This window comes from Sorex fumeus, unplaced genomic scaffold (genome assembly GCF_029834395.1).
Source record: "Sorex fumeus unplaced genomic scaffold, SorFum_2.1 ptg000128l, whole genome shotgun sequence".
In the NCBI taxonomy this organism is placed as follows: Eukaryota; Metazoa; Chordata; class Mammalia; order Eulipotyphla; family Soricidae; genus Sorex; species Sorex fumeus.
The window spans coordinates 29777781-29800344 of NW_026606185.1; the positions used below are offsets into that span (position 1 = coordinate 29777781).

Below are 22564 nucleotides of genomic sequence, written 5' to 3' on the forward strand. Positions count from 1 at the left end.
ACTTTTTTTTTTTTTGAAGTAACTTAAGGAAGTTGCGCTTAAACCAGAACAGATATAAATTTCCAACTAGTTAGTCCAGATTTTATTTTCTGTATCTATATGTGAACAAACGAAAAGGTATTTGGAATCCATGCTAAGATCTCTAAATGAAAAATGGGATTAGTAACATAGTCATTGAGATTTCTTAATATAGTATTTAATACGTCTAAATATGTATACGATTGACACTAGGACAACCAGAAGAGGCTAAAGAGCTACTATAAAAACTCAAGGCAGACAGCTGGTAGAGTACCATCCCCTAAGCCCAGCCTCTGACACAAGCCCCCTACAGGTGGCATTCCTGCCTCCCTGAGAAGTACTCAACTCTCAGCCTGCCAATTCTGTCATCAGAGTGCACGCCATGTACTGGATGGTTTGTAAAACCCAACAGGTTTTTCTTAGTTACGAGGCTGGAGGGTGAGACAGGGAAAGGCAGAGGAGAAATCTTTGGGGGAAGAAGATGGGAGGCAGGGGCAGCTTGAGGTAGAGAATGTAGGTGCAGAACCAGAAGCAAAGCTGTGCAAGTTCACATCAGTCTCAGCCTCCTCACCCTACTGGAGGTGGCACGAGGCCCCACACTTGTGCATGGCTCTCTCGGGAACACTGCTACTGCCAGCGCCTGCAACTCGGTCACTGGTATATTGGCTTGGGAGCGAATCCAGTTTTGCACTTACTCATCCACACAAAAGAACAAATCAAGGTTGGAACAGCAGCAATAAAATAATTTGCATTACATGTTGACAGCAGCGTGCACCACTGGTGGCTCACACTTGAATATGTTTCAGGAACATAAATTCCAGTGCCAGAGTCAAAGTGTTAACCTTCAGAGGCACTTAACCCTTCAGAGTCAGACTGCACCGCAGATGTGCAACTAGTAAGGAAAGATGTTTATTTATTTGTGTGTATCTGTGTGTGTGTGTGTGTGTGTGTGTGTGTTACTAGCACAGCTTTTTTTGACAACTACACAATTGTTTTTCCAAGTATGTAGTCTTTGGTGCACTGCAACCCAGTGTGAGAACCCCAGACAGCAATAACAACAGAGGGAGGGCTGAGGGGAGAAGAATGAGCTTTCATCTTTTCTAACAAGGATAAAATATTTGGATCCTCTCTGCTCCAGGCTAAGAAGGCAAAGATTACACCTAATCCAAAAATACTGGGCAGAAGCAAAGGTACACGGGAGAAGGAGTAGGGTTCGAATGCAGCCAATCTCGATTTGGCTCCTGGCACCCCACGGTCGCCCATGTACTGCTGGGTGCAGCCCTGGAAGCCCCAAGCACCCCTGGGGCAGCCTACATAAGCCCTAGAACTACTGGATCTGAGTAGCACCACATTCTCAGAATCCCAGAATATACCAAAGGCCAGGCTGGTCAAAAAATGCTGGGAGGGGTCCCCTGGGCCTCACATCACCTGGGACGTAAAACACACACACACACACACACACACACACACACACACACACACGTGTATATAGTAGCACTGTAGCACTGTCTTCCTGTTGTTCATTGATTTGCTCAAGCGGGCCCAGTAATGTCTCCATCGTGAGACTTGTTACTGTCTCTGGCATATCGAATATGTCACGGGTAGCTTGCCAGGCTTTGCCGAGCGGGCGAGATACTCTCAGTAGCTTGCCGGGCTCTCCGAGAGGGGCAGAGGAATCGAATCCGGCTTGGCTGGGCTGGCCGTTTGCAAGGCAAATGCCCTACCGTTGTGCTATCGCTTCAGCCCACATGTATTTAGTAATAAAAAAATATTTTAAAGCATGCCTACAAGTACTTCAAGGACTTAAAGGTGCCAACCACTACAGCAGCAGTGGGACTAGTAGTGAGCACACATAGCAATGTTCCAGAAATGGACCTTATTTGAAAGGAAAAATGAACGAAAATCATGAACATATTAACTCTCTTATGGCAATGCTGTAAATATGCCCAGGTAGTGGAGCTTAGAGCAGCCTGAGCATGTTCTGGAATTCCCATCAAGGATAAGTGAAGGCTCGAACTAGGATCTCACTCAGACATTTGATCTTTCAACGTTTTCATTCGCTGACATATTCTGTAGGGACATAAAGGCTCTGGGGCAGGAAGGGACTCTAAAAGGCCTTTGACAGGGTGTTTCTCATCTGACTTAGAAAGGCTTTTGGCAACTGCTGAGGTCAGGAGAAAGTATAACTTCAACCAGCAGCTAGCTGCTCTTCTCTCATTCTGAGATGCTTACCCCAACATCCTTCAGCATCACAAGCCTTTCACCAAAAGCACCTACCATGTCAATAATTTTCTTTAAATTCCCTCAGTGACACTTCCCCTACTTGCTTTTATAGGAGGGAGAAAAGCCTAGGTTTTTCTGACAGGCAGAGAAGTCACTTGGGGACACATATTCTGGAGAAAGACAAGAACTTGACCCACTCATGCAGTCACTTAGTGGAGTGGGAGACCCAGGGGTAGGACGCAAATCAACTAATCAAGTTTGATGCAGTCACAGGATAAAGTTACTCATAACCGAGCACAGTGTGAGGAGACAGGGGCTTTGCCCACCATACAAATCAGATCCATTTCCAACACTGGGGACTGGGAGACAGTTCAAAGGGCTGGAGCTCATGCTTTGCATGCAGGAGCCTGGGGTTCCAACAGGGGTACTACCAGGAGTAGAGCCCCCCACACACCTGCACTTAGGTATCGTCCACCCCTTTGCACACACACCCAGCACAGCCAAAAGGAGCCCCAAGTAACACGCTCAATCCTAGGCCTAATTCTGTTACTCACTCTCCATTTCCTCACCTTACTTAAGTTGAGGTAACTGGCAGGGTATTTATTCACTGAGTAATTAAAAATTCTTAAGAATTAAAAGTTCTCTGGGGTCCAGAGAGTGTGTACAAGGGCTATGCTTGGCATGTAGCCAATCCTGGTTTAATTCCTGGGACCCCATATAGTTCCCCAAGCACAACCAGAAATAATCCTTGAGCACAGAGCTAAGAGTAAGCCCTGTGCACCAATGGATATTCTTCCCCATTCCCCACACCCCACCAAACAAAACAACAGAACAGAATGGAACCATGCCAGGGCTGAGGGACTGAATAGGAAGTAAGGCACTTATCTTGCACGTGACCAGTTCCAGCTTGAGTCCCAACACCACTAGTCCCCAGAGCATTGCTAAGAGTGACTCCAGAGCACAGAGGCAGGAAGTACGCAAGGCAACTTGGGCTCCATTCATCTACAAGTAGGCTACACCGCCCAGTGCAAGGCAAGTGCCCTGTACTATCTCTCTGGCACCGAATTGCTTTTAGCGAAGTTACAATTAAGAGCTTTAGTCAAATAACTTTAACATAACCTTTACCGAGATCACAACATTTTAGTCAAAGGCATATTTACACAAATTCATTGCTGAGGACTGGAAAATAAAAATGAAACTATAGTTTTAGTGACATAGATAATTTTGTTGATCACCGGAGACTCATGTTGCCAATAGTTATCATTTCAATTTCGGGGGTTAAAAATCTACTTAATAGTCTAAAACAAAGCCTTTAAAGATTTTATTTTAAATAATACTGAAATGATCCTCTTCATGATATAAATGAAGGAAGACTAAAAGCTTGAGACCAGGGCTAGAGCCATAGCACAGTGGGTAGGGCATTTGCCTTGCTCGCGGCTGACCTGGGTTCGATTCCCAGTATCTCATATGGTCCCCCAAATACCGTCAGGGGTAGTACCTGAGTGCAGAGCCAGGAGCAACCCCCTGAGCATCGCTGGGTGTCACCCAAAAAGCAAAAAAAAAAAAAAGCTCAAGACCAGAGAGATAGTACAGTTGATAAGATGCTTTCCTTGCACGTGGCTGGCATTCGGCTTGATTCTGGGCACCACATATGGTCCCCCAACCACTGCTGGGAGTGATGCCTGAGCATAGGAGTCAGCCCTGAGCACAGCCAGGTATGCACCCCCCCCCCCAACTAAAGAAACAAGAAACAAAATGCTTGAGGACTTGGCCGGGGTACGGGGGCAAAAAGTGCCTGCTTTGCATGCATGAGGTCGAGACTTGACCCCTGGAGTGAAGGCACATGACAGGCTCCTGGCAGTTCTGCAGAGATCTTTCACTGTGATCCATTCCCAGATGTAGCACAGATGTGGGCGAGTCCTCCTGGGAAGGTGTGAGCCCGTGTGCTCAGCCCACGGGGCCTGGTGTGAGCGTAGCGCCCTGGGTGAGCACTCAACCAATGTGTGTAGGAGCACCATGAGCAGATGTGCAAGTACAACTGCCCAGAGGGGACTCGGCCCTGTCGAGGATGGAAGCACCGTCACTTTATCTGCAGTCCTGGAAGAGCACTGCAACCAGTATGAGAGTCACACAGAGTGAAGCAACATCAAGACAGGGAAGGGGGTGAGCGGGAGTAGGTTACACAGTGGAGAAGCAGAAAAACCCTGAATTTAATATCCATCTTTCTTTCCATTTTTAGTTTTTATTATTTCTTTGGATTATGGTTAATTTCTTAATACTGATGTGGGTTTCCAACCAGTTTCTTAGAATATTTCCAGTCTTTGTTTTGTTCATAAATTTTTAATAAATCCTTTTAGTTTTACATGGGGATACTGAGGGCCCGAGAGACAGTATAGCAGGTAAGGTGCTTACTTGGTTTGATGCCAGAACCTCCTACTGTTCCCCAAACAATTCCTAGAGGGATCCTGAGCACGAACCTAGGAGTAAGCCAAGAGCACTGCAAGATGTGCCCAAAAACCAAAACCAACAACACATACATACACACCAAAGGGCTGGAGCTATAGAACAGCAGGTAGGGGGTTTGCCTTGCAGACAGCTGACCGGGGTTCGATTCCTCCTCCCCTCTGGGAGAGCCCAGCAAGCTACAGAGAATATCCCGCCCACACGGCAGAGCCTAGCATGCTCCCTGTGGTGTATATGATATGCCAAAAACAGTAACAAGTCTCACAATGGAGACATTACTAGTGCCCACTCGAGCAAATCGATGAACAATGGGAGGACAGTGCTACAGTGCTACACAGCAGAAAAAAAGAAAAATATTAAGAGAAAGAATACTCAAGACCAGTTAAAACTGCTATGTAATCTGTGTTCTCTAATTTGCTAATCACTAACCAACAGAATTTTATTTGCTTGTTGAGCACTTATTATGGGATTCAACTAGTTCCCCCATCTGCACACAATAGGTGAACAACTAAGTGACTTGCCTAACACCATTCAGGTGAATTGCTCAACTTCATCTTAACTTGATCATTCTGTGGGTAAATCTCACATTACACATAGAATGTAAAGCTGGTTTTGCCCAAACTTTCTGGGAGAATAGAGCTTCACCAGCTACTTTCCTTCCCCTTTCCTTTGTCTGACACTGTCAATCTTTTTTCCCTTTTCACTCCCGTGTCACCACAGTGCTCTTTCTCCACTGCACTGCCCATTGTCTGGGACTGCCCCCTCCCAAGCATGACCACGCAGTGAGCAGTCAGGTAAGCCCAGGGCGACAGAATCACTGTTTCAAGCCTTTGTTCGGCTGGGCAAGAAGAGCCTGCCAAGAGCAAGCAGTGAGGGCAGAGCCCTGTCATCCTTTGCCAAAAGGTAAACCCTCGCCCCATAAAGCGCCCTGGTATTATTAGACATTTTCTATTTGTCAGGCGCTTTACAGCCACTTTTATTAGTTCCTTTTACTAGTCATAACTCTGCATCAAAACTGTGTTCACTTTTCCTTCTCACTAAGAGCTCTGGGTGAAGTGAAAGACTGAAGGTCTCCGATGTGCTGCTTAGGGGACACATGTGGTCCGTGCCTGCTCGCAGGGAAGTCACCGGCACTCAGCAACTGCACAAGGGACCCAGGATGAGCTCGAGTTTGTAATAAGGAAAAGAAAAACTAGACACCCGAAGGAGAAGGGGAGAAATTTCAAAGAACTAGAGTGCATGCATGGCACATAGAGGACAAGGGTTTGATCTGTGGCCCCACAAGCCTCTCAGAGTCCGTGTGTAGCCCTGGTGGTCCCCAGAAACACCAGGGAGGCCCCTTACCATCTCCTCTAATCCACCAGTTTATAGCTTTCCACCACTGATACTTCAAGTATGTGCTGACGCACTAAGACTGGGCCACACGATTTTACTCTGGTCCAGAATGTTCCTTAATTTTCCAAAAGCACAAAAATCAAATAAAGGTGGGTTTTTTTGTTTGGTTGGTTTTAAAAGGATAACTCCATCGACTTACTTGGCTCCACTGTTCTCCCCCTCCTCCTCCTTTTGGTTAATGCCTAACTGTTGCTTTTCTAACTTAAGCTATTGTTAAAAAGGTCTTGTACCCAAGGCCTGGACTTGGAACTGGAACCGGACATTTAACCTTGTTTGTGTCTCAATGACTGTGGGACCCGACAAACTGCCTCACCTCCCAGAGGGCCAGTTTTCCTTTGCAGCACCGGCATGACCACTCTTCTTATCTTTCCTCAGTAGCTGGCTCACACGGCACATGCAGGGGATCACAGTCAAGTGTCAGTCAACCTCTCCAAGAAACAGAATGATTCTTCCACAGGTGAGGATTTTCTGTCTAATCCAGTATCTGCCACCAGGCTGTGCTTTACAAAGGCTCCTGACAATGAAAGCACCTGCAGGAAAGTCCTTCATAAAACCAGAAAGCACCTTTCTCACAGATCCTTAGAGACTGCCCAGTTTCAGTTGAAAAACAAGAAGTGCTGGTTACCAAAGGAGCCAGGGTGGATCTAGTAGAAAATAAAGGGGTTTGGCGCTAGTCTTGTATGCGGGAGACCCCAGTTTGCCCCTCCCCCCAACATGACTGATTGCTAAGCAGAGAACCAGGAGCAAGTCTTGAGTACCTTTGGATGTGGCCCCCAATCAAAGTAAGGAGCCAGGATAGAAAGGACCTACGCTTGCTTTGCCTGTGTGAAGCCCTGGGTTCAATCCTCAGTACTGTCTGCTCCCCATTAATAAATGGGAGCTGGGACAAACATAGGAGTTGCTCTTAAAATGTAAACAGTTCTAAGTTTCTTTGGGTTCTTGCCCAACTGTTCCACCTCAGAATTAACAGTTGGGTGAACATTTGGAGGAACTGAAATGTGGCTGCCTACTTGTGGGGTATGTAGTGGACTATGAAAACAGGAGCAGACTTGGAGGCCAGGGCCTCGACCTCACAGGAAAAAAAAAAAAGGCTTACATCTTTGACATGGAAATAGTTTATTTTTTACTGAGTCTTCATAGTTTCCTTATACTTTTAAATTCAAACATTGAGTCTTTCAGTTGGGCTGCCTTAATCCCATTTCTTAGACAGTGATACATAACCATTTCCTCCCCACGGGTGACCAGTCAACACATTAGAGGGAGATCATACCCTCTTCTTATTCCCATAGCCCTCCTTTTGACTTGCAGTTTCTCTAGTATTCTCTCTTAAATACTTTCAGTTCCTTCAGTGCACCACCTTTGCATATAGTAAGTGCTTGAGAAATGTCATGAAGTGAAGTGATGGCCTTGCATGAGGCTCACTGACCTGGGTTGAATTTGCAGCACCCCATATGGTCCCCCAAGTCCTACCAGGAGTGATTCCGGAGTGCAAAACTATGAGAAAGCCCCGAATACTGCTGAGTGTGACCCCAAAACCAAAATAAGAAAAAAAAGAAAAAAAGAAATGAGGGATGTGTGTATGGGGGTGGGGGGATGGAAGGGGACCAGGGACAGAACTTAGGCACTCCACATGCAAGGCATCTGCTCTACCAGTGAGCCACACTCCCAGTCCTGCAGTAAATGTGTTCATCACTTGATCTCCCAAGGAATAGCCCAGTGGCTTAGAACTCTGCCTTGCCAGCATGCAGACGGGAGTTCAAATCCCCAGTGTCAAGTGTGGCTGAGTCTGGCAGTTCTGCAGCTGTCTGTGAATCCTCACACTGAAAGGAATTTCCAACCATACTGCAGCCAGGTGTGTGCCAGGTGTGTGCCAGGAGACTAAGAGGTGGAACTCTCCGCAAGGACCCCAATAGTAAGAGTTGTGTGAGCACCACGAATGCGAAGTACAATCCCTGGCACGAAAGTGTGCACATGTGCAGGAGCAGCCCCCATTAAGAGTCTGGCTGGGAGAGCAGGGAGCACTACCATGGGTGCATCACCACAGCGACATTAGCAACAAAGGGGAACTGGGAGAGTGAGGAGGGAATAAAATCACCTGAGTGAGTTCAGAGTTGTAACAGAATCTGTGAGCCCACCACCCGCCCTCTCCATAAACTAAAGAAAAACTGGAGCAACACATCTAGAAGTTGACCACTCCTCTGCCCCTTAAAAAATCATCTTGACAACAGTGAAATCACAAGCACTATGAACCATGAATTACCAAAAAAAAAAAAAGTGTGCAAGAACAATGAATTGAGAGAAAAAAGTAAACTGAGACTAGGATAATCAGTTTCCTAATATTCTTGATATACTTTTATTCAAGACTTTCTATAGCTACATTTGGGGGGAAGGTTCAGTTTTTCTTTCAGGGGAGGGTTGGGCCACCCCCTGCTGTGCTCAGGTGTGAATCCTACTGGAGTTCAGAGAACCCATATATGGTTCGGGATTGGGCGGTCAGACAGGGGTTAGCCATGTTCAAGGCAAGTGCCTTAACAGCTGCACTATCTCTCTGGCCCTACAGCAACACATTTTTAAATTGCTAGTTCGATCCATTGGCAAACAATCTGTAAGCCCTTTTGTTCTGGGGCAAAAAGGAAAAAGAGATAATTTGGGCTAGAGAGATACTACAGTGGGTGTGCACTTGCCTTGCATGCAGCTGACCCAGATTCAATTTCCAGCACCCCATATGATTCCCAAGTACTTCCAGAAGTGAACCCTGAGCACAGAGTCAGAAGTAAGTCCTGACCACTGCTAAGAATGGCCCAGAAAACAAAATACAAAACAAGAAAGAGAGATAATTAGGTGGGAGAGAAAACATAAAAAAATAGAATATCATTTTGAATGTGTGTAAATACATAAAACCTTTAGAAATCAGTTATTAATAAATAAGCCCATCAACTTGCAAGGACTATGGTAGCCAAATGCTATAAATATTGAAGGATAAATAATCTCTGCATCATTGTATCAGTCATTTCTATTTTACGAGTATTTATAAAGTAAAAACAAATCACGAAGGTCATTAATTGATTAACAATATTGCATTACAAATATCAACCAATTACTCTGATTCTGCAGTCTGTTCAAAACATGTATTAGTATACCTCATCTTTAAGTGAAATAGCTATTGATTTATATAATCTCCAAGTCATAAGTCAAGCAACAGGAAATTATAGGGAGCTCTTTTCTACTTGCTAGATGGATGCTGCCTGATTCATGAACCGTTTAATAAAGCCAATTATCTTTTAAAAAATTATAGTCCAATTATGCATTAGGGAAATATAAGTACCTATCATAGGATCTGGCCACATACAGGCCCTACTGCTAATGCTGAATTTATTGCTATGGGACCTTCGCGGTGTTCTAAGAACTCCAGTATTATGACTATTCCTCTACTCCCAAACCATTCCAAATAAAATTTATTTTCTTGTAAAAAAGTTGCTGGTCTCGTTCTAAGCCAACTTTTGAGTCCACTGGAGTTTAGGCAGGAATTATGCTCTCCAAAGCGCTCTCCCTTCCCTCTTCTAGCATTAGAAAATTGCTAAGGCTCCATAAAAAGCAATGGGCAAAGCTGCTGGACACTCCCAGAGGTATGGAAGCTAATCACCAGGGCCAGAGAATATGCATGTCTGAAACAGAGAGGACAGGTATATAGGGTATATAGGTATATATAAGGCGCTCATACCACACCAGATCCCCTGAGTCTCACCAGAGGTCACTCCTGAGCACAGAATAGCCCCTGAGCACCACAGGCTGGATTCTGACAATACCAGCCCCCCCGCCCCCCGGCAGTCCCCCAGAAAACAGAGAAGTATGCAGGCTTTGGGCTTTCTGTTTTGTTTTGTTCAGGGGGCCACATCCAGCAGAGCTCAGGGGTTACTCCTGGCTCAGGACTCAGAAATTACTCCTGGTGGTGCTTGTGAGACCATATAGGATGCTGGGGATCAAATCGGTGACCCCATGCAAGGTAAACATGCCACCTGCTGTACGAGGTCCCAGGCTTTGGGGATTCTGAGATAGGAGGAGGGGGCCCCCGGGTACCCTGAGACTGCCTATCTCAGAGATGAGAGGCAGAGCTTTGTCTGGGTCTAAGGACACCCTCAAAGGAGAAACGGCAGGGGGGCTGACCCAACTCAACAAGCTCTTTACAAGAAAACTTGAAGCTGGGAGCAGGACTGCTTCATCCAGAGTAGCAGTTTTTCAAATGGAAAACATTTTCTGCTTAGATAATAAAATGCTAGAAAATGTTCCTAGAGTGCCCATATTCTAAACTGTTTGAACACTTATTTAACACTGGCACCCCAGAGAGGCACACAGCACCCCCACCCCCTTCTGCCTGCTGCTCTGCGGAAGGAGGAAGAGGGAGCCTGGGAGGCCGTGGGCAGAGTGGGCTGGAACTGAGCGAGTCTGTGGCCAGATTCTCAGCCTCTCCAGAGCCTACAGAGGCTGGGGACTTGCCACAGCAAGACAGAGGCAGGCTGCCTGGCACTCAATGAAAATATATTTGGTATCTTCATTTTTGTGTCTTCTCTATTTTAACAAGCTCTCTCTTCTTAAGTTGCTCTAGGAAAGCACCTAAGGTGGTGATACGAATCTTGTTCTATTTCCTCTTCTCTTTTATCTGATTATTTGATTCTTTTAGTATTCTTCTAGTACAGCGGTTAGGGCATTTGCCTTGCATGTGGCCAACCCAGGTTCGATTCCCTGTATCCCATATGGTCCCCCAAGTCCACCAGGTATAATTCCTGAGTCATGACTTCAGAGCCAGGGGTAACCCCTGAGCATCACAGGGCATGGCTCAACTGCATCTCCCAGCTATTAATAAAATAACCAGAATCATACGGACCCAGATTCAAATCCCAGCATCGCTACTTATCCACTGTCAGACCCTAAGCAAGTTAGTCAACACCTGTGAACCTGTTTCCTCCTTTGCAAAATGGAATAAGCATAACTCCTCGAAGGCTCTGTGAGAATTAAATAAAGACCAGGCCACCAGTGCTCATCAGGGTGTCTGGCATCTCTTCACCTGGGGAATCTGAAATGCAGGCACACAGCCGTGCCAAGTGGCGAGAATCTGTACCACAGCCAAACTCCCAGAGCTTCAGCGGTAATCTCAAGGCACAAGAGACTGAGCTCTGCTCCCTGACTACACAGGCAGATGGTGACAGCTGCCATCGAAACTCCGCACGGGTCCTGGGAACTGTCACCCCTGAAAGGAGGCTTATGGCCCCACACTCCCAGCACCCGCTTCTGCCTAGATCTGGTCCGAGGTCTGCTCATCACCTTGAGTTGTGAGAAAGCCAGGAATACTCAAACAGTTGACATGCCTCAGAGGCAAGGCGGCAAAAACCTTAGCAAGTGTAGGTATCTGGAGCCACTGGCTCACCGGTTCAAGCCATCCTCAGACTAGAGTAACGAAACAGGGTCAGGAATCAAGTTTGCACACACGTGTTTCCATAAATCTACCACCACATATTATTTAAGAACATTTTGTCTAAAATGGGGGGCGGGGAAGGATCAGAGGGGTGGGGAGATAGTACAGGCTTCATGCCTGGTACACATTTGGTTCCCTGAGCACCTCCAGAAGTAACTCCTGAGCACAGAGCAATGAGTAGATCTTAGCAGGGTATAATCCCACCATAAACAAATAAAGTGGGGTGGGTAGCTAGAGAAAGCTACAATGAATAAGTCAATCTACAGTGTGAGTGCACTGACTAGTGAGGCTCCCGGCCTGCGATAGAAAGTGGCACACTTATGAAATAGATCCCATTCTCCTGCGCCGAGGGGAAGAATGAAGACTAAATAGCGAGACTCCCAACTCAACTGGGGGCAGAGAGTCAAACTAGAAAATTGATCCTGGGAAGTTTCCAAACTCACCCTGACATTCAAATGTGGCAACTGATTACTCACAAAGGAGGCAACACTTATCTCTGTCATGCTCCAGCATTCCTTTCTGAATTCCTCTGCCATTCTTCCCCCAGATATGTCTTTAGGCAGCACATCTGAACCTCCTTTGTCACAGAACAGACCAAGCAACCCATCTTCCAGGGCTCACTGCCCAGTTGTTGAGGGGGAAGCAATAATTGAAGGGAGGAATAAGTGTTGATACTCTTAGCAGAAGTCTGCATTAGAAAGATGATTTTCAAATGTCTCGATTTAGGTGGAGATGGGGCTCAGGGGGTGGGAAAGCAGAGAACAGGCTGCTGAAGTGGGAATAACTGAGCTGTTTGGCAGCTCCCCAAAACTCTCCCCCAGGGCTCCCCATGTTCTTGCAATTTCCCAGATTATATAAATGGGAGATTCCTATATATTGTCTGGGGAGATCTTCTTGTTCTCACAATCCTCCTCTACACCTTTGGGACCCCAACTACTGTACCCCAGATACTAGTACCACCATAGGCTTATTACCCCCTGGACAGCCAGAAAAAGCTGAACTGTTAATAATCCCTGAACACCAACTGCAAATCTCAGAACTTTGGAGGATTACAGAAACACACACACACACACACACACACACACACACACACACACACACTCCTAGTGGGGTTTCCAAAGCAAATGCAGTAATGAAAGTTTCAACTGAAATTCAGAAACTCTATGTCTGTGATACTATATGATATCTCCATCAGTTCTGAAAACTCTGACACCAACATTTGAACTGAGTTTGGTATGATGTAAAGATTAAAAACAAAAACAACTATTGGCACTCATGAAACTTTGCTGTCGTATATAAATGTACCTTTTGAAGAAGAAAAAAAGGCTCAGTCTGGTTGTTAGAGTCTAAACTGAAAGGAAGTCTGACTGTTAGGAAGGGGTAGAACAGAAGGACATTGAGAATTACTGAAAATCTGAAACATTTAATTAGGTCTGGCCTCCCGTAGCCTGCGTAGACATACCGTGGGGTCTGTTGACTGCTTTACAGCCCTGGGCCTTAGGTTGTACAACTTCATATGCAGGTTTAATCTCAGCCCACGGCCTTGCTCGTAAGCTATCTCAAATGGCTTACAAACTCACTTATTTCTAGCCCATATGAAAACTCATTCTCTGTTATAAAGACATCATTCAGAGCCCATTCTTTCTCTGGAGGCAAAGGAAAACTTTTGCAAATCTGAAAACCCAAAGAATCTAAAACTTTAAAACTTTAAACAGCACATTGGCACATCTGTTTCTTCTGTCAGTTGACCTAATCAAGCTTTGTTGAGTAGGGGGAAGGGGGAGTAGATCACAGAGAGTAACCATGCTGAACCTGGGTGTCCACACGATTTCTCCACACCCCAAGAACAGCTTCACTTTAAAATCCACTAACCTGCTCATTCTCTGCAAATTCCCAATGAGTACAAGCACCAAATCCTAATCCACTGAATCTGGCACTGCAGGCAGAAAGAGGCTCAGGTAACAATGGCTATGTTGAATTGAGCATCTTTAGAATACCATAAAATGTGAAAGATTTTGACACTTAGTTGCATTACCAATGTGAACTTTCATAAAGGGGAACAAACATTTACAGAGTTTGTTCAGAAGAAATACAGTCACAACTAGTTTCAAAAATCAGGAAAAGACCTGTTTTAAACCAAAAAGGAGGGGGGGAGTGATAGAACAGCGAGTAGGGTGTCTGCCTTGCATGAGGCCAACCTGGGTTCAATCCCCGGCATCCCATATGTTCCCTCTGTGCACTGTCAGGAGTGATTCCTGAGTGCAGAGCCAGGAGTAATCCCTGAGCATCACCTTGTGTGACCAAAAAGCCAAAACAAGAAGCAAACAAATAAACAAACAAACAAAAAAAACAAAAAACACCCAAAACTCAAGAAGGTAATCTGCAAATAAAGTCCCAGCTAACCACAGCAAAAAAATCTTGTCAGATTTGCTATCACTATTTAAAAACTGTTCCTTTCAAATTCATAGGAATAAAAGCACATCCTGCCTGCCTAGTCTTCAAACTTAGTATTTCATGATTATTCCACCAATATGTGAAAATGTTTTGTTCTTTTCTAGCAGAGAGATGGACTATTCCTTCTCCCTTCCCACCCTCCGGCACCTGAATGAAGGTTGGTTTCCGGTACTGTGAGCTTGTGGCTTCCTCGCAAGGCAAGGTTATACCCATCTGGAAGCCTACAGCAAGGCCACTCCAATTTTCTGCTACTGTCAGGGCCAACTCCGTCCCCCTGATGAAGATAGCAACCTGCCAGTGTGAATGTGCACCAGAATTCCAGAATCGTTCTAATGCGCTTCCGATTTACAGAATTCCTTAAAAGTATTTCTGGAAACAATCTGAGTCAGGGTCAAGTGAGTGCAAATAAAGACATCATCTTCAGAGCTGGGTACACTTAGGGAGCTAATTTTCGCATTTTTTATTTGGTATCAGAGAAGACATTCTATAAAAAAAACTTCAACAAAACCATTGCAACTCCTATTAGCAATATCTTTTCCACAAATGATAGACTGTGTGACAAAGCCCTACCATCCATCTAAATGTAGTGCTGTTCTTAGAGGGAGGGAAAATGCCATATCTTGATGCAAAGAGAACAGCTATCGAGACAGAGGATATGGTGTTGAACCTTTAAAATGGACCAGTATCTCCATCTGGACACTCGGAAGCTCTACCATCCACTGATTCAGCTGCATCACAACAATCTGAAGTGGGTAAGGAACTAAAACTGTCTTTATTGTGAGCACACTACTCAGGAGAATTAAAGCTTGAATAAGTTAACGAAGTGGTTTCCAACATTTTTACACCTCCAGACTCAAACTGGCCAGAAACTAAGCAAGCACCACAGCTTTCTCCCCCTTGAACTCCAGAGCCTCCCCTGGCCCCCACAAACTCCACAACAACAAAAGTCAGGTACTTTGCATAATAAAAATGACAAATCCTCCAGCTCTGTTAATTACTGAGCACATTCATTTTTCAACCAATCCCTTACATGGCACATTTAACAACCTGAAGAAAAGAGTAAAATACATTTCAAGTAACAAGCTCTTCATTTTCTGAGAAACTGACAAAGAAGCAAATCAAAACATCAGTGTCTGTTACTGAGAAATACATAATAGTATGGTCAATAATGATATTTGGTGCAACATCACTTGATAAGGTCTGGTGGCTATGAGGTTCGTTAGTTTGCTTATAATTAAGTATTAGTAACTGAGACTCGAGGTACGTGGGGATACTTCCTGGAGACTAATGACCAGCTAGAGGAGTTGATGAATTAAAACAAACCCTCAGGGCCGATAACCCCAACTGGTCATAAATCCCCAGGAAAAGCCTGGCCCTCAATCTTTACACTAATTTTAATAGAGGGAAAAAAATTACTATCAGTTTTCCTCTTAAACATCCACTGCATACTAATACTGCAGAAAGCAACTTCTACAGGCATTAATAGAGTTTCCTTAAACTTTTTTACACAATAAAATTTTTTTACTCTAAGTGGAAAACACCTACTAGTAAATATGTAAAAGAGAATAACTTTCATAGTGTTTTATTACAAGGGACTCAGCTATGATAATGTTTGGGAACCATAATAAAAACATAGCCAACATACAACCATGCAAATCTTACTGAATTTGGGAGTTTCCTAACAATAACTCAAGAAAAGTAAAAGATTCCGTATTGAAGTTTTTAGATCTGATTTATCTCAACTGGAAAAAAAGACTGTGAAAGAAAAACTACTTTCCTTAGAACCAAACCCAGACTTCCAACCAGACCCCCTATCTCACCTTCCACACATCTCCAAGTACCAGTCTGTGTGATGCTGGTGTCAAGAACCACTGGACAGGGCCCAGCAGACATCATCATTCCAAGCAGACGCATGCATGAGTCAATGCTTAGGCTTTGAACTCTTAATCAGGTGCTCAACCAGATTATAAAATCTATCAACCAGAACATTTTTAAGGGCTTATACTTTAGCAAAAAAACATTTTTTTTTTTTGCTTCTGTAAGAAAGCAAACCTAAATCTGCCAATAGAATTCTCCGCTCCATCCCTAAAATTCCCCTAAAACAACCTCTTGCTGTTAGAAATACACTGGACACATTTGGTGCACAGAAGGCCACAGAGTCTACAGCTTCTGCATATTTTACTTTAGTGTTTATATTACCATTCACAACCCTTTCTCTGCTGGCCTTGAGGCTGGCTGATTAGCGAGCAAGCGTTTGAAAGGGTCAGTTAGTCCAGAACTGGAATTTCCACTTTGGAAAAAGCACAGAGGTACCTGACATCTGTTCCTTGAAGGGCCTGCACTACACCTCCAGGCTTACAGTTGAAATTCCTACTTCTGCTTGATGGTAGCGGAGGTCAAAGTTGTAAAACCTCCAGTGGCTAGTCCTGCCTGCAGAGTAGAGGATAGTCCCCAGAGACCTCTGCTTTCTGGCTCCTAGAGAAGAGCAGCCAAAAAATAAATAGGATTTTAATGATACAGATATATTTCTCCGGGAAGAATAAGACAAGCAGCATCTAATTGAGCCCCCAATTTCAGCCTAGAAGTTGGCACTGCTTATAACTCTATCACTTTAGGGTTAAAGCTGCTCCCTGAGGACTCACTAGAACCATTTTGAGATACGGGGTGTGAACGCTTTTTGGTGTCTGGCCGCTCAACTATGCTCTGTCTCCGTCATCTCTCTCTCTCTCTCTCTCTGTCTTTTTTGCCAAGAGATGTGACATGCAAGGGGTCAGGTACAGACACCAGAGTCAGTGCCCAGGGTGCGGGCCCCACATGCCAGGCACAATGAGACACCACGTTTCCATCTAGGATTTTACTAGTGACTTTATGGAAACTCACCAGACTTTCCACTACATATTACAGTATAAATTGGTCCCACAAGTGCCAGCCTCTCCACTCCCCCACCCCCTCACAGGAAGTGGGATTGGCAGGTTTTTTTCATCTTTTTTTTCTTTTTTAAGTTTTTCTCCCTCCTTAAGTTAAGGCAAACATGGAATAGGGTATTTTGAAATGGTTACTTTATTCGAATTATCTTTCAAGTGACAGCTTCCTTTTTTTTTTTTCAGGTCCAGTACTCCTGCCCTCTCCTTTGGCCTCCTCAAACTCACGCATTCCGCGGAGGAGACTGCAGGAGCTGAGCTTTTGTTCTGTGAACTTTGAAGTTTTTTCAAGAGCTACCGCTGAGCAGCCATTGGTTAACGACTTGGCCCTCTCAAAGCGTTCAAGCTTAGGTGTAAACTTTCCTGAAAAGCACCTAGAGCGTTAAGCTGCTACGGGAGAAAGCGAATCCGATTCCGGCGTTCCTTGCCCCGTTTTAAATCCCCCCCAACCCCCCATCACCGCCGCCCCAACCCTGACCTGCACTGGCCCAAGTCAGGCCCCCAGAGCCAGCAGAGAAAACATTTCATGCATAGAGTTTGGTTTGGTTACCTGGGTGGGGGAAACAATAGCAGGTGAAACTACTGTGGGAGAATTGGTGCTTCTGTGCCCATTGGCTTCTGGAAGAAGAGGCAAGGGGTCGTGTTTCACGGAAACCACCACCACCGCATCCACAGGCTCCGAGGGGCGGATACAGAGTCTTTTGGGGGAAGAAGGGCCGCAGATCTCCCCCGGCCCGAACACCGACTCGTACAGCGCGCGCTTGGGCGCAGCCTCGGATTTCACGTCGGGCCCGACCTGGCTGTCTTTGGGGAGGATATAGGTGTTGCCCAGCGAGGGCGCCGGGGGGCGGTGGTGGTGGGAGGGAAGGGAGGGGGGGTGGTGGGAGTGGTGGCGAGCCGCCCCGTTCAGAGCTTCGGCGTAGCAGCCCTGCGGGGCGGGCGAGCCCAGTTTGGTGCCGATGCCCGCGATGCTATTGAGCGTGGCGATGGAGACGGCGCCGATGCAGTGGTTGGTGTAGGTCTTGGAGAGTTTGGCCGCCTTGGAGAGCATCTGCATTCTGGTGCCCAGCAAGTTTTTGCCGATGGCTTTGTTCTCGTACCAGGTCACGTCGCCCTCGCTGCAGTGGTCCCGGGGCCGCTGGAAGAACGCTTTGCACAGGGGGTTGCGCTTGGACAGGTACTTGACGAAGCTGGCGTAGGGGCAGAACTCGGTGCCCGTCTCGTACATGCGGGGCAAGTTCTCCTCGTCGCTGCTCTCGGCGCGCTTCTTGCTCCACGACGACGAGCGCGACTTGTGGTAGGGCCCCAGGGACTTAAAGTAGACGAACTTGCGGCCGTCCTCGTCCATGGCCAGCCCAAAGGAGTCCTCCTCCAGCTCGCGCTGGTTCTCCCGGCCGCGCGTGCAGAAGTACATGCACGTCTCGAACCAGACCTTGTTGAGCAGCCCGAAGGGCGTGTTGGTGCTGAAGACGCTGGAAGTGTAGAGCTTGCGCAGGTCGGCGCGCGTGATGGCTTGTTTCTGCACCACCGGCCCGGCGCCCTGCTCCTCGAGCTTGCGGATCACCGCGGCCAGCGTCAAGTTGGCGCTGCGCAGCTCGGGGTCCTTGGTGAGGTCGAGCGTGCGGCAGTACGGGGGCTCGTTGAGGTAGCGGTTGAGCGAGCTGCGGATGCTGATGAGCGACGACTTGCTGTAGAGCTGGCCGCTCTTGGAGCGGGCCTCGGCGTAGAAGGAGCGCAGCACGCGGCACAGCGCCCCCTTGTCCATGGTCTCGAAGTCCGGGCTCTGCGCCTTCTCGCTCAGGTACTCCCGGAAGATGCGCACGGCGTAGCGGGTGGCCAGCCGGGTGTTCTCGCTCAGCCGGGCCCGCTCGGGGCGCTGCAGCACGTCGGGGTCCAGCTCGGCGCCGTCCCCCGGCGGCCCGGCGCGGGCCCGGGGCGCCAGGAGGCGCGGCGGCGCCTCGGGCTCCAGCGGGGCGCTCTGGTCCATATTGATCATATGGACCGGCTCGGGCTCCAGCTCCTCCCCGGCCGAGTCGTCGGGCTCCAGGGGCTCGTCCCAGTCCAGCCCCATCTCCTCCTCCTCCTCCTCCTCCTCGTCCTCCTCCAGCCCCCCACCTCCGTCCTCCTCCTCCTCCTCCTCCTCCTCGTCCCCCGTTATCTGCACCTCTTGGATCTCGTCCTCCTCCTCCTCCTCCTCCTCTTCCTCCTCTTCCTCGCCCGCGCTGCAGTAGTGCGGGCGGCCGTGGCGGCGGCCGCGGGCCCCCGTGCCGCGCTCGCCCTCGCCCCGCTCCCCATTGTTCTCGGCGGCCGCGGCGCCGGCGCCGCCGCCCGCGCTGGTGGTGTTACAGTCCCCGCTGCCAGGCATTCTCGCCATATTGCCGTCTCTCTGCCAGTCCTCGGGCAGGGCGCATGCGCTATATTGGACCGCAGCGCCGAGCGCTTTTGTGTTTAATGACCTTCAGCTACCGGGAGGCAAAGCCGGGCTCTTAAAGGAGCCGCGCTCCAATTGTCAGTCTGGAGCGCAGCTCCGGAGGGGCCGCGGCGCGCCGGGGATGGAGGGGAGGCGGGGGGCACTTACACGGGGCGTGGGGAAGGACCGCGGCTGGCTGGACCCTCTTCCGCGCCTACCCCGTCACCCACTCCGGAGGAAACTTTGAAGGAGCAGAGAGAAGGGGAGGGAGAGCAGTTGTGGTGGTGGTGGGGGGGGGGGGTGTGAAACACTCCCAACTTACCCTCTGGCGAAGCGGCGCGCGGGCCCGGGCGGGCGCGAGGGAGGGCCGGCGGGAGGGCGGGGCGGCCGCGCTTCTCTAAGTAATGCCCGACGAGCAGTGCCCCTTCCACCGCCCCCTCATCGCCCCCCGCAGCCGGGGGATCGGGCCGGCGGCTTGCCGCTGCGGGAAGACGGTGTGTGTGGGGCCGCCCGGAGCGGAGCGGAGCGAGCAGGTTAATGAGCAGGGTGGAGGAGGCACCCGCGGCCCCGCACCCTCTCTGCGCCCGCGGCCAGGGCGCAGCGGGCGAGGCTTGGGAGCGGGATGGGGCTGGCGGCGGCGGCGGCTCCCCCACCTACTTGCTGGCGGCGAGGCGCGGGGGCCTGGGGCCAGCCGCACGGCTCCCAGCTCCCTTTCCGACTCTTGCACAGCGGCGAAACACGCCCCGCGTCCGCCTCATCCCTTTAGACTTTTCCAACAGCCACATTTAAGCTGTCATTAAAGACCCGAGGCGCTCCCCGTAGGTCCGGGGCAAGTCCGCGCCGGTCCAGCCTGCCTGGGGTAGGAGCGCGAGAGCGAGGCTGGGAGGGGCGGTAGGGAGGGGAGCCTCCGCGGAGAGGCGCCCGGGACCCTAGGGGACCCCCCTCCCCAGTTCTCTCCCACCCCAGCCTTCGCGCCCCAGCCCTCGACCTGGAGCGGGCGGACCAACTGCCTCCGGGCGAGGCGCTCCACCTGGGTGCTGCTTAGAGCGGTGCCCAGCCCGAGGGCCCGTCGGGCGGGCGGAAAAACTGAAGGGGGAAAAAGTGAACTTGGGTGCCGGCCGCCCCCGCCGCAATTCCGATCCCCAGTGTGCCCGGTTCCAAGTTTGCCAACCGCCATTCGTTCGCCCTCGGGGCTGCGCAGCCCGCGGCGCGCGGGGGCGGGCACCTCCGAAACTGGAAAGGCGGCCAAAGAGCTGGCCGGGTCCCGCTTTCCCAGAGGAGACACTGTCCCACTTCCAGCCCAGCGCCCGCCCCCGGCGCGCCCTGGCTCCGGGCGCGTCCTCGCGTCGCCGCCTCCCACTCGGGACCGCAGCGCGGGACACCGCGGCTATTTGCTTTGGATTCACCGCCCGGGCCACCTCCCCGAGCTCTCACGGCACCCGAACCTGAGCCTCCCGAGGGCAGCCCCAGGGGCCCGTGGCACGACGCCAGCCCCGAGTCCCAGGATCGCGGGGAGCCGACGGCGTCGGTGCCCTCCCAACCCCAGCAGGTTCCCGGGGTCGGACCGACGCTCCCACGGGACACCCTCTCACTGCACCCCTGGGCTCGGATATGTCTCTGCACTTCTCCGTATTTCGTTTCTTAAGAGTCCAATCAAGTGCCCGTTCACGCGTTCCACACCCTCTTCTCCCCCACTTTTCCCGGGCCCTCCGTCTGACTTTCGAGGCTGTTTAGAACTGAACGCATCAATAGAAACCCATCCATCAATTTGTAATTAAAAAAAAAACCGAAAAGGGAAAGGAAGCAAGATTAGATCTCGAGGCTGCGTGGGAGAGTCCGTGGGAGCTGACGGCTGTCTTCTGCAGCTCTCGGTCCTCGCCCTCGGCGTGCCTCCTCGGCCCTGGACGCGCCGAGGGGTGTTGGGGAAACCGCGCCAGGTGTGATCAAGTTGGGGCAGGACCCAGCCCCCCCTTCCCCCCAGGGGAGGCCCTCCCGCTCCTCGGGGAAACTCGCTCATTCCAGCACTCCCTCGCTCCCTCACTCATCTCCCACTCCTGCCCTCATCTCGCGCCGCGCTCTGCCCAGGAGCGTCCCGGCAGGCGAGGATTCCTAACATTACATTCTCCGGGGCTCAGCCCCGAGGTGCGTGCGGCTTTGTTCAAATTGCACGGCCCCTGAGTTCAGGGGGTAGCGTGGCATGCTGGTCGCCCGCAGCCCGGGCGTTGCACACGCGGGGCAGCGAGCACGAGCTGGCACCCACCCATTCCCACCCGGCTGTTTCCGGAGGGCTGGCTCTCCAGCCCTGGGATGCAAGCACTAGATTTTCCGCCCCAGCTCCAGGCCGTAGTTATTTCTAAGGTGCTAAGACTTCAGGTGGACGGACTCCGGGCCAGTTCCCGACTACTCGGGCTGCAGCGCAGTGAGCCCTGGGGCCGCGCTGGCTCAGGGCTGCGTTCTCGGGTAGGCCTAGGGAATCACGGTCCCACACTCCAGTCCAGGCGCTGAGGCGCTCCCCAAGTCTCCCCATTTCTGCAGGCGGTGGGGCACCCCCCCCCCCCCCCGCCAGTACCTCCCCTTCCTGCTGGGCAAGCTGCTTTGAATTGCTAGCAGTTTGCCGGAGGCGGTGAGCTGGGTTGGACGCTCCGGGAAACAAAGCAACCAAAAACAGCTTCCAGTTGACGTCAACTTATTTCCAGAAAAGAAAATAGTTTTATGCTCCCAGGACAAAATAACCCCCAGGGCAGGTCTCTACTGGCAAAAGCCAGGGGGGCGGGGATGGGGAACAGCAGAAGCAAAAACCCCTAATGCCTGTAACTTTTTAACGGTCTTGGAAAAACAGGCGTTTCAGCCGCAGCCAGGTCCCTTGTGAACAATGGGCAGAACCCTAGATACGAAAACGCACCTTGGAAAAGGATGCCGGTGGCCTGATTTAGCGGGCGACTGAGAATCTGCTTCGTGGCACCAGCTCCTGAATCGCTACCAAAATTCTTTGTCCTTCATGATACTAAATCAAAAATCAGAAAAGCCCTCTCTCTTCAGGTTAGTATTTACCAGGAAGAACCCCCAGAAAAACCAGCAATCCCCCCTCCAAATTCTTCACTGTTGCTTGATTTTTAAAACCCCCAAACACAAAACTAGAGTGGTATTCATAAAGGAGTTCACTTCCAGATTTCATAAATGGCCCCATAAAAACATCTTGTGGTTCCATGC

At 49.5% G+C, this 22564-nt stretch overlaps 1 protein-coding gene across 5 annotated transcripts in view; it reads right to left on the reverse strand.

Moving 5' to 3' along the window:
* The window catches only part of KCTD1 (potassium channel tetramerization domain containing 1), a 206032-nt gene that overhangs the window by 74906 nt on the left and 108562 nt on the right, over nt 1–22564 (reverse strand). Inside the window, exon 1 of one of the 5 annotated variants that reach the window (XM_056137961.1) lies at nt 17495–19630. The exons of 2 other annotated variants lie outside the window; for them this stretch is intronic. In XM_056137961.1, the coding sequence (XP_055993936.1) occupies nt 17495–19318 (1824 nt within the window). In that variant the 5' untranslated portion in view covers nt 19319–19630. Of the gene's footprint in view, nt 1–17494; nt 19631–19676; nt 19836–22564 lie in introns of those variants that run through there. 2 more of the 5 variants (XM_056137960.1, XM_056137963.1) reach the window with 2 other exon arrangements.